Source organism: Pundamilia nyererei, unplaced genomic scaffold, assembly GCF_000239375.1.
Source record: "Pundamilia nyererei isolate P.nyererei 1_Seehausen unplaced genomic scaffold, PunNye1.0 scaffold00139, whole genome shotgun sequence".
Taxonomy (NCBI): Eukaryota; Metazoa; Chordata; class Actinopteri; order Cichliformes; family Cichlidae; genus Pundamilia; species Pundamilia nyererei.
Window position 1 is genome coordinate 662680 of NW_005187540.1, and position 11473 is coordinate 674152.

General features: G+C 47.8%; 1 protein-coding gene across 1 annotated transcript in view; it reads left to right on the forward strand.

Moving 5' to 3' along the window:
* Positions 1 to 3879: 3879 nt before the first annotated feature.
* The window catches only part of LOC102209295 (CREB-regulated transcription coactivator 2), a 29521-nt gene continuing 21927 nt past the window's right edge, over positions 3880 to 11473 (forward strand). The window contains 1 exon segment of the mRNA XM_013913611.1: positions 3880 to 4096. Coding sequence (XP_013769065.1) covers positions 3929 to 4096 — 168 coding nt within the window. The 5' untranslated portion in view covers positions 3880 to 3928.

Genomic DNA, 11473 nt, shown 5'->3' on the forward strand with positions numbered 1-11473 from the left:
GAGGAGCGTCCCAGAGCTGCGTCCCAGAGCTGCGTCCCAGAGCTGCGTCCCAGAGCTGCGTCCCAGAGCTGCGTCCCAGAGCTGCGCGAGATTTCAGCTTTTAGAACGAACGCGTTGCTAAACGAGGAAAACCTTCAGAAATCTGACTGGAATGTTTGGAGGCGTCGGAGCCGGAGGAGAGCATGTTTTCGTGGAGAGCTCTATTTTAACTGACAGCAGGATTCAAACACTTGTTTTTTGTAATAAAAGTATTTTTAAACATGTAAATTTACTGTAATCAAGTTTGTATAAAATCATGCAGAAAATAAACACGCGTGTTTGAATGTTTATTACATGAGACGGCGTCCTGCAGCCGCACAGCCACGGGTCAGACGGACGCAGCACTGAGCCGAAACGACAGGAAGCAGAAACGCAGAAACATAAAGCGCATCTGTACTGAAGTAAAAGTACTCGATTACATTAAGACTCAAGTATTTTCAGAGACGTGAGGTCAAACCTCTGCTGCGTGACGCTTTCTCAGCTCCTGTAATCTGATTACTCGGCAAAGATAAACTGATTACTGATCTGTGGATCGGCAGCACTGATCCAGGACGAAGTCTGACAGCTCGACAGTCACATGACCGCCTCGGTACGCGTGACAACAGTCTGAGCAGCGATGACGCGTCGTGACGGATTTTTGTCCTCTGCTTTAGCCGCCGACCGTCCATCGTATCCAAACACGTCGGGCGCGCGAGCCGACGGAAAACGGTTTTATTCTCATTTTATCTGAGAAACAAAAAAGTGTTTTTATGCAAACTGCAGGCGGAAAACCAACATGGCGCCATGACTGTGCTAGTCCATCTTTTACATACAGTCTGTGTTCCCGTGGAACAGGAAACAAGCGTTTTCTGTTTGTAAAGCTAAATCAGAGCTGCCCTGGAAACAAGTTTGTACCATGTGGCCTCGGATCGCGGCGAAAAATAAATCACCATGACGACGACCACGTGGCACGGGCCTGCAGACTGAACGGTGAAATGTCAACTCTGCTGTCGCTGCAGGTTTCTGGGTCGCTGACAGACGCCCCATTTTTCCCTAGTAACCTGTGGTTGCCATGGTTACAGGCCATTTCCTTGGCAGCTGCTCTTCAGCGATAACCTCGCTGATGTCAGGATGTGAGGCGTGTCCTTGTTCAGGTGAAGAAGCAGTCGGAGCGCCGCTGAGCGTTCCTCTTTCACTTCAGTCCGAGCCGCCTGCGGTCGGTCTGCAAGCAGCTTTCAGCTCTCCCACCGCAGCCCCGACACAGTGTGTGTGTGTGAGAGATCACCTCGTTCATGTCACAGTTTCACTGATGAGCCACAACAGTTCAGCAACACAGCGACACCTGTGTGACCTCATCAGTGCACCTGAGAGGACAGCAGCAGAGCGATCGCAGCTGAACAATCACCGCAAACGTGACAGGAGCTGAATTTCAGGGCTGTGTCCCAGTTCAGGGTCTGCAGCCTCAACGGTCCTCAAGGGCCGCGTACTCAAAGACCGCTGAGGCCGGAAGTGCGAGGCTTGTGAAATGGGTGGTCTAGCCTCCGTCGCGCTGCCCGGGTTGCCTAGCAAATCAAATCAAATCAGATCACTTTTATTGTCACATCACATGTGCAGGTACATTGGTACAGCACATGTGAGTGAAATTCTTGTGTGCGAGCTTCACAAGCAACAGAGTTGTGCAAAATACAAGAATGTAAACAAGCAAAATACAAGAATGGCTACATCTGAAACTAATAAATATATGTACAATATATAATAGTGTATGCATTTCTGGATGTGTATACTAAATATTTTTCTACGTGTGTGTGTGTGTGTACACATATTTTACAAATTAAATAGAGTAAACAATAAATAAAAAATATAAAAATATACAGAGTGAGACATGTGCAAAACAGTGGTGTTACTGTACAGTATGGAGTGCATAATGTTGAAGTTCCAGTAGTGAAGCTGAGGTGTCTATGACGTGTTCAGCAGTCTGATGGCCTGATGGAAGAAGCTGTCTCTCAGTCTGCTGGTACGGGACCGGATGCTGCAGAACCTCCTTCCTGATGGAAGCAGTCTGAACAGTTTATGGCTGGGGTGACTGGAGTCCTTGATGATCCTCCCGCTTTCCTCAGGCACCGCTTCCTGTAGATGCCTTGGAGGGAGGGAAGCTCACCTCCAATTAACCATAATAGCTGGAAACGCGTGTTTGGCAGAAATGAAGGAACATGTTTTGTTCGTTTGTTTGTTTCTACACGAGCTTTGTGTGATTTAAGTATCAGAGGCTGAGACCACGGGACTGTAAACATGATTGTTGGGCTTCATTTCTGTGCTGAACAGTCATTTAAGATTAGCTAGTAAATAACAATTAGCTGATGTTGTTCATGAGACTAAAGTCAGTGTAAATATGAGATGGCCAATATTATAGTTATTATACTAATCATTATTAGTTATTACAGCAGTGAGTTTGAACTCTCAAATCAAATCACTTCTATTGTCACATCACATGTGCAGGTACACTGGTGCAGCATGTGAGTGAACTCTGTCAAACACTGAGCTTCCGTAAAGATTCAAGTTGCAGCTATTTATGTGTCCTATCACCTTAAATCTTCACTCAAAGACACTCAAGTACCTTTGACAGTGTGTATACAGATGTATTACATATAAGAGACAAATATTGTTCCTTCAGTATGTTGGCATTATTACATTTGTCTCAATGCTTACATATATGTGTAAAAAGCAAATGTGCGAGCTGTGATAACCGTGTCTGATAGAATGAAGAGTAGACTGATATATGAAATATTCCTTTATTGGGTGAGAAAATGTCCAAATGTCTTCAAAATGAAGGACGCATTTGAGGGCTGCATTTGGATCAGCCTTTGAATTGGGACAGCCTTCGTCGCGCCGCTGTGACGTAATCGGCCTTAAAATGCGGCCTTTAAGGCTGCAGACCCTGACTCGGGATACAGCTCAGGACGCGCCTGAAGGTGCTGGACGAGCACAGGTGAGAGCAGCAATCACAGAGCGTGTTTACAACAAAACTTTATTGGCAAACAATGAAAAGGCCAAAGTAATCAGCTGACCTCATCGTTACATCAGAAATAAAACAAGACACCCGCTGCTGACGATAAAAAGAAAATAAAAGTAATGGACCAAATGAAGAGATGTCAGGGTCAAGAACTTTGACCCTAAATCACAGTGAAGACTCAAAAACGAGGAGACGCGACTGAACTACAGGTGGTCTGAAGGTTTCTTCTTCTGCACTCTGTCTTCCACAGACTCGGATTAACTTTATACTCACACAGTGAGGAAGAATAGGATCCCCACCTTGACCTTTGATCTCTAATCTCTGCAGCTGGAGGGAAATGGAGGAGCAGCCTGCAGCGGCTGAACTCTGCCGGCAGGGGGCGCCAACACACCTCAGCCGAGCCATCTTAGCTGGTCTGTGAGCCAGAGGTTACACTCCCCACGAAGAAACGCTGAACTCTGTCCACGTGACCTCACCCCCCCCCCCACACACACTTTTTTAATACAACTTTGAATTGTTTAAGTCGACAGAAATAGGTTCGATTATTTAAATCTAATACATTAATTTTGATTTTGTAAATATCTTTAATTCTTAGCAAGACAAACACAAAAAGACTGAACATGCTTTCTTGTTTGTTCAGGATTGAAAAAATAATTAAAAGAAAAACCAACAACAGAGCTGCTGCCTCGTCAGCTCCTGGCTGTGAACCCGGTCCCGGTCTTCCGGCGGCTGTGAACACGGTTCCCCGGCGGGGTGTTTTCGGCCGGGTTTCGGTTGGTCCCGCTGCGAGACTCGCTGCTGGTTTTGGTGCTCAGAAAAAGCGGGGGAGTGATTCCTCTTCACCCCGCCCCTCTCTGAAATCGTTCCACTACGTCAGCTCGTCCCGTCCGCTCGGTGAAGATGTCTGCGACGGGCTCAGGCGGCTGTGGACCCGGGCCCGCCTCGGGCGCCGGCTCCGGGGCGTCCAACCCGCGAAAGTTCAGCGAGAAGATAGCACTGCACACCCAGCGGCAGGCCGAGGAGACGGCCGCCTTCCAGGAGGTCATGATGGACATCACTTCGACCAGGGTGAGTGAGAGGCGGCGGCAGGAGGAGAGCTGCCGGAGGAAGCGAGGCCTTGTCCGGGCTCGTCGGGCTCCGGATAAGCGCTGTGCGGTGTCTCTGCGCGGCGCTTTGCTGAGATTTGGCGCTGTTTTAGCGGCAATCACCTCGTGGGGACGCAGTGTGTGGGTTTTGTTGGGTGTTTGTCTCTCCGGGACGCACTGCTCTTCATTTCCGATACATCGTTAGCGCTCGAAGCTAACGCGGCTAACTTGTCTTGTTTACTATGTTACGTGAACGTCGCTGTCAGCCTCGCAGTGCCCCGCAGAACTCCGGCCAAAAACCGGATATTTTAACGCGACGTCACCTCACGTCACACACACATATCCAACACCTTCGACTTAATTAATTCGGGGTGTTTATTTTGTCCCTTTGGCAACTTCGGCGTTAATGTCAGCCATTGACAGGCTTTGCTTTCATGTAGATGAAGCTCCCATTACTCGTGTTTTGTGCCTCCTAAGGAAAATAGTGTGATTTTATTTTTGATTTGTTTCTTTGACTTGTGGAACAAATATGTGCGTTTTACAGATCTGACGTGGTGATTTTATCTTTGTCCACCCTGCCCGGGAAAGATTACCTTAAATCGTGCATACTTTACACGGACTCTGGCCTGGCGGCGCCGTTTTAATGTCAGGGTGGGCGATTGGTTCGGATGTGTTAACGTCACCTTGTCATTGGTGATGTGTGGGTGTCACTGTGATCTGAAACACGCCCTCAGGTGTGAAGCAGGTGAGAGGGTCGGAGTGTGGAGGCAGGTGGTCTCTGCTGGTGTGTTTACTGTCGTGGGAAAATGTGGGAGTCTGGCTGTCAGTTTATTTTTGATGGTTTGAGGTCATTTCTGACAAATTTTTACAAGTTTAAAGGTGTGTGTTTCTGAAGCTGGTGTTTTTGTTCTGTGAGTCCAGCCCGTGATGCTGCCGTGGGGTTTGGAGTTTTTAGGTGCGTTTGTGTAATTTTATTAGAACACACAGAAATGGTACTGAAATAATCACACAGTGGTAAAAGTTCATCCTTCAATACTTATTTTGGGTCAAAGTCAGCAAACCTTTATTTTGAAATAAATGCTTCAAAGTAAACCTTTATTCATTTTAGTTTCACATCAGATGTGACAGTGATTCTGCACATAGACCACAAAATTAAAGGTAGTTCAGGAGATGCCTGAAGGTGGCTGCTGAGTGGTGGGACTTGCGTATGGACCACGGTAGGCCACAGCTTCTCCCGGACTCAAACCAAAGAGCCATGGGCCCGACGGCTGAACAGAAACACGAATGCTTCAGGCTGACATCCAGTCACGTCTTTCATAAATGTGTTTATTTCATACACGAGTGAATGAGAAAAGCTCACTGTTTATGAACGTGGTGGGCTGTGGAGGCATCTTTATACTCTTATTCTGAACGTTCAGCTGCTCTGTTCTTCCTGTCTGGAAGCTGTGAGTTGCTCTGGACGCTGCTGCAGGTCAGACAGTCTTCTTCCCCTCTCTGTTGAATTGCAGCTCCTGCTGATGGTCCTGGTTTGGTTCTGGAGGGTCACTCGGACCAGAACCTGCAGCAGATGCTGTACTGAGCAGGTCCAGGACCAGCAGCTGCAGCTTCTTATCATTATGAGGGGCTGTTTAGTCTCCTTGTGGGGTCGAGTTGGTCCTGAGAAAGGCCCTGGTTCTGTGCTGGTTCTCTGTAGCTCAGATGGATTTAGTCAGGCATGTGGATCCGGACTGATTGTTTAGGTCTTGTGTAAAGATTTTGTCCTCCAGGGTTTGTGAAAGCGTGATAAAACAGAAAATATCCTGAGGTTTGATGGTCTGACCCTCTGGTTTCATGATCCGCATCATTATTGGCTTGACCTCACTGACAGGTGACTGGTGTCAGAGCTGCTCAGTCACACGTCGGGTAGAAAGCTGCAGGTCTGTAGCAGATCCAGGAGTTTAACCCGAGGACATGATCGAGCTCTCTCTGAACTCATACAGTCATGTGAAGGAGGAGGATCTCACTGGACCCTCTGCAGTGTGAGACAAACGGAGTCCACCCCATGATTCAGCAGCTCGTTGATCCTCCCTCAGCAGTGACAGTTCCTGTGTGACTTTATCAGCCTGTCAGATCTCTGAGGAGGAGTTTGGCTCCACTCTTCTTCACAGCGTTGCTGAAGTTTGCTCCATTCGTTTATGCACAGCTCTCTGAGCTCTGCACTCTGGACCGCTGCAGCAGCTCCGTCTGCGCTCGCTTCAGCGTCCTGCCGATTGGTCCGAGCTTCAGCTGCGGGACACACGGCCTCACTCTGACTCTGGAATACTCTGATGTACGGGGAGTTCACGGTCCACTCGGATCGTCATCCCTCCTCCACGGCGCTCACAGCGAGCAGTTTGCTGCTGTGCACTTTACTCTCGTCTGTTGCTGAAGTCTGCTGCGGCTTTACAAACCTCAGCTGGCTGTCGTGACCTTTAACCTTCTAAATGAGGCCTGTGGAGTCTGAGATCTGTGGGTTTTTCAGGATGAATGTGTTGGGATGTTCACTCCTGGGAAGATTGTGGCATCCTGTTAGCACACCTGAGTGCTGCAACACTTCTGCTTTTACACAGGTGCTCACACCTGCTGCTGAGTCAATCAGTGGGCAGCAGCTAGTTGCTCCTCTTGAGCTCCTCTGTAAGGATGGACGGGTTTCAGTGAGACTGGTGCTGTGAATCGTTTTTCTGCCTGTGACATGAATGAATGCAGAATAATCCAACCCTGAACATAGAGCTGGGCGATAGAACGATAACGATATGTATCGCGATATAACTTTTACTCGATAGAGAAATTAAGCTATCGCGATAGACCTCGCCGCTCTTGTCCTCTTAAAAAAAAAAAAGGTCAGCCAATCCAAATTAAGTAGCGCAGAGCCGAACCAATCACAGCCGCAGCGTCACGTCGCGTGACTTGTTACGTACAGCACAAGTGCCAAGCCGCACGTGTGTTTGTTTGGGAAGCAGCCAGCGGGTAATGGAGGAAATGAGTGTGCCGACTAGAAAAATCAACCGAGCGTGACCGAAGAGAAAACAGATGATGGTTCCAACGCCGGAGAGATTGTCGAACGGAAGAGCCATAGAAGCTCCGTAGTGTGAAGGTATTTCGGCTATTTCAAGTCTGACAAAAAACAGAGTAGCGTGCACTGTAAATTGTGCCGAAAGCAAGTCTGGAAATACAATAAACTGGTGCATGCGTCACACTGTGCGCCACGTTATTGTTTCGGTGAAATGAATTTCTACAATACTGTTAATTCTACTCTCTGCAGTGTTTAAATGCTTACATATACACACAGTTACTGTCCCTCCACATATACGACTCGGTTCTGCTTCTACGCCCCAGCTTTGTTTACTTTTTCCCACCGAGGCTTCTAGACTTCTGATTGGCCAACATTTCTGCACGGTTAGGAATCTAGCGCCACCTGCTGCTTTGGCATGTTCATAGCAGCGTTTTCCTTCATTTCTGCCTTTATGTGTGGACGGGATTATTTTTAAAAACGAAAACGGAAAATCTCCGTTTTCAAAAATACCCGTGTACGTGTGGACGTAGCCTCAGTCTCTGACTGGAAGCGCTAATTCGTCATTCGGCTTTTGTCAGACTAAAGTAACTGTTAAAACTGTTTGAAAAGCTCAGCTATACAACAAGGAGAGATTGAGAATTTCCTTTTAGTTCTCAGTTTATTTGATATTGACAAAAGTTAGTCAGTTTTGTCTGTTCTTCTGTAAAACAAACTAAGATTTATTTGTAGAATTAATATTTTGTTTCTAAGTGGAATTGACAGTTTAGTCTGTTTCATTTGTTCTATTTTGAAACTTAAACGCTTTAGCGGCTGCCTTTTGTGTAGTTTGCAATATTTGCCTTTATTTATCTGAAAAAGTCTCATGTTCCTTAAGTACATCTACCCTGTTGAACTTATTATGGGAAATAAATATTTAAATCAAAACAAGCTGCTGATTATTTCACATTTTACTTGTGAGCAACGGCACATTTAAATCTTACAAATATAGTTATTTGGCTGATATCGTGATAGATATCGTTATCGCCTGAAATGAAAAAAACATATCGTGATATGAAAAAATCTCATATCGCCCAGCTCTACCTGAACATGAATAGTGTTTGGTGCTTGCTCTCTGCGGGTCAGCGGTGCTGGTGTTGGTTGTTTAGAGGTGGGTAAACCTGCCGTCTGACATGCTGTGCCTCCTGTTTCACTTCACTGCTTTTCTTTCTGAACGAGGCCAGGTAAGAACACCTTTCGTGCAGGGCCAATACCTTCCTGTGTCTGCAGGCCACAACACGTAGCGTGGTTTTTCTTCTTTAGATTGCAGCTCGTCGGCAGTTTGACGTTCTTGCGAGAGGAAACGAGGCTGAGCTTATCTGATCTGAGAGCAGGTGATGGACATTCAGGTTTCCCCCCTTAGACCTGAGTTTGTAGCTCTGAGCGTGTTTCAGGTGTTTAATGAACTGAAGCCACAGCACGGAGATGTTCCCGAAGACGTCTCCGGTTTGGCGAGTTCGCTGCTTTCAGGGCTTCAGAGGGCGACGCCTCCAAAGGACAGCAGGCTACATAGACGTTCCCAGCAGCCTCTGAAGAGGAACAGCCCCTCTGCTTTTTGATCGCCGTCCATATGACTCTGTTTCTGCAAAGTCTTCCATATCTGAAGTAGGAAAAATGGCCCAACTCAGGGCTTGTTGAAAATCAGCCATTTGAAGCTGTAACCAAACGACTCCCAAAGAATTCAGCGATGAGTCAGTTTGTAAGGAAACATGTACGGGCCACTGACTTAGGGCTGCGAGGAGGTGATCGCATGTGCAGTAAATCACCGTCACGCTCTCACAGGAAGGATGTCGGCTTTCAAGCGTTAAAATTAGAGCAGGATGTACTCTTCAAATGAATGTAGATCTGTGGCAGTGCAGATGAAGAAGTAAGGATAAATCTCCCCCCACCCCCGTGGGCTTTTCAGATCATAAACCTTATCAGCAGTCTGAGTGGGACGTCCTCGCACTGCAGGTGGAGCGTCACGTGGACACAGGACGGCGTCGTCGGCATAGAGGAGGATTCTTACAAAATAAAACGGGTCCATGTTGGAGTTAGCTCAGGCGTCCACAAACACATGGATGGAATATTTCTGAGCTAACGGTTTGCTGTGATTACACTGCCTCATTAGCGACGGGGAGCCATCTTTAATTATAACATTAGCGGTTTTCCAAATTTTGGGTTCAGAATTACAGGAAATCGGCTTTAGTTCATTAAAAAGTTGCATTTCTGAACATGAAACTCTCATCCTGTGACAGCATGACGAGAAAATAGTCGCACGAACAGGCTGACACAGCTTTTGTTTGGGTGTTGCTAAAGGTCGTTTTTGTGGGCGTGGCCTCCTGACGTTTTGTCCTGACTGAGAGGCAGACAGACGAGCTCACGCTGGTCACGCCGTCTCTGCGCTGATGTATACCGCAGCGTGTACGGCGCCTGCAGCCTGAAGCGATGGACACGGGTTGTGATCCTCATCAGCCTCGGCAGAGACGACGTCTCGGGCAGCGAGGAGGTCCTTCACAGCCTGAGGAGACACTGTGGGTGGAGCTAGAGCTGGGCGGTGTCTTTGTGAGGGAGGTCATCTCATTATGGAGGGAAAGCTTTTCAGTCCAGTTTGTGTTCTTCCAGCTGAGCTCTGTGCTCAGCACAGGAAGTCTGAGTTTATTTTCAGAGGCCTGCCTCTTCTCACGATGGAGATGATGGCAGCGGCGGGCAGAGTCCTAAGGCGGGAACAGATGTGTGGTTCGTGGCTGATGTCTCTGAATTCCCCAAACTTCACGGACAAAAAAGGAAATTGTTTGTTTTGATGAGTAAGTTTAGAAGTGGGGAACAGATGACAGCCTCGTGGCGTCACAGCAGGCGCTGATGGCGCTGATGGCGCTGTGCGAGCGCTCCGAGCTGCTGGTGGTTTCTGTGCAGGTCTTTGGAATGACATCATCAGCTTCCTCTGCAGAGACCTCCTCCTCCTCGACGTTGTGCCGCTCGCGGTCCTGGCTCTGGTCTGTGGGACCCTCCAGAGCCCAACCGCGACCCGCCACACTCAGCAGACAGGAAAGGGCCGGGCTAGAAACTTTCAAAATAAAACCTGAGGCCATCATATTAGGCATAAGCTTTTTAGCACAAGTTGGATCTGTCATGTGGATAATGGAGCGTTTGAGCCGCTGTTCTGACTTCATTTGACTTTACTGTGCAGAGCAGCTTATATACAGATGAGGTCGAATAAAAGGTGGCAGCAGTTATGTCTACAGATGTTTATATCGCTGTACAGATGTGTTGATCAGTACATCTGCACATTGTCCGTAGTATTCTGGGATGCAGACGCGTGTACCTGTTTCTTTGTTCTGACCCCCATGTTGGCGAGCGTGACCATAAACTGCAGCCTGATGCGTGGATGTAATGGCCACTCGTTTGCGCCGCTCGGCCTGAATTAAACGCCGTTTGTGGACGAAGTTGAGCGTGGTTATGTTACGTGTCATGGAGGAGGAGCTGATGTTAAAGAGGAGGATGTGCTGTGTCTGGCTCCTCCTCCTCACCGTTTCCAGGAACGCTTCAGGAATACGTGGACGTGACGTGAACCTGACACAACCTGAAACCGTCAGAGCAGAACTCTGCGCCGTCTCCTCACATCTTAAGCTGCTCTTCAGTTAAACTGGCGCCGTCACTTCACTTCAGATAAGGAAATACCTCGGTGTTCACATCAACGAGGACCTCACTTGGAGCACACATACGGAATTCCTTATTAGTAAAGGCAGACAGCGCCTCTATCACCTGAGGCGTCTAAGGAGGTTTAAGATCTCCAAGAATATACAGAGGAGATTCTACACTGGTGTCATTGAGAGCATTTTGTGCAACAACATCATGGTGTGGTACGGGAACTGCACAGTACAGCAACAGAAAGCCCTGCAGAGGGTTGTGCGCACAGCTGAACGCACTATGGGAACACCTCTACCAGCACTGCAGGACATCTACGCTGAAAGGTGCAGATCCCGGGCCATCAGGATCACTAGGGACTCCAGCCATCCCGCCCATAAACTGTTCAGGCTGCTGAGGTCAGGGAGACGCCTCTGTAGCCTGAAAACAAGAACAGAAAGGTTCAGGAGGAGTTTCTACCCACAAACAGTGAGACTCCTCAACCAAAAACGCAAACCCGATAATATGCTGGACAATCTCACACATAGTACAGTGGGGCAAAAAAGTATTTAGTCAGCCACCGATTGTCCAAGTTCCCCCACTTAAAATGATGACAGAGGTCAGTAATTTGCACCAGAGGTACACTTCAACTGTGAGAGACAGAATGTGAAAAAAAAATCCATGAAT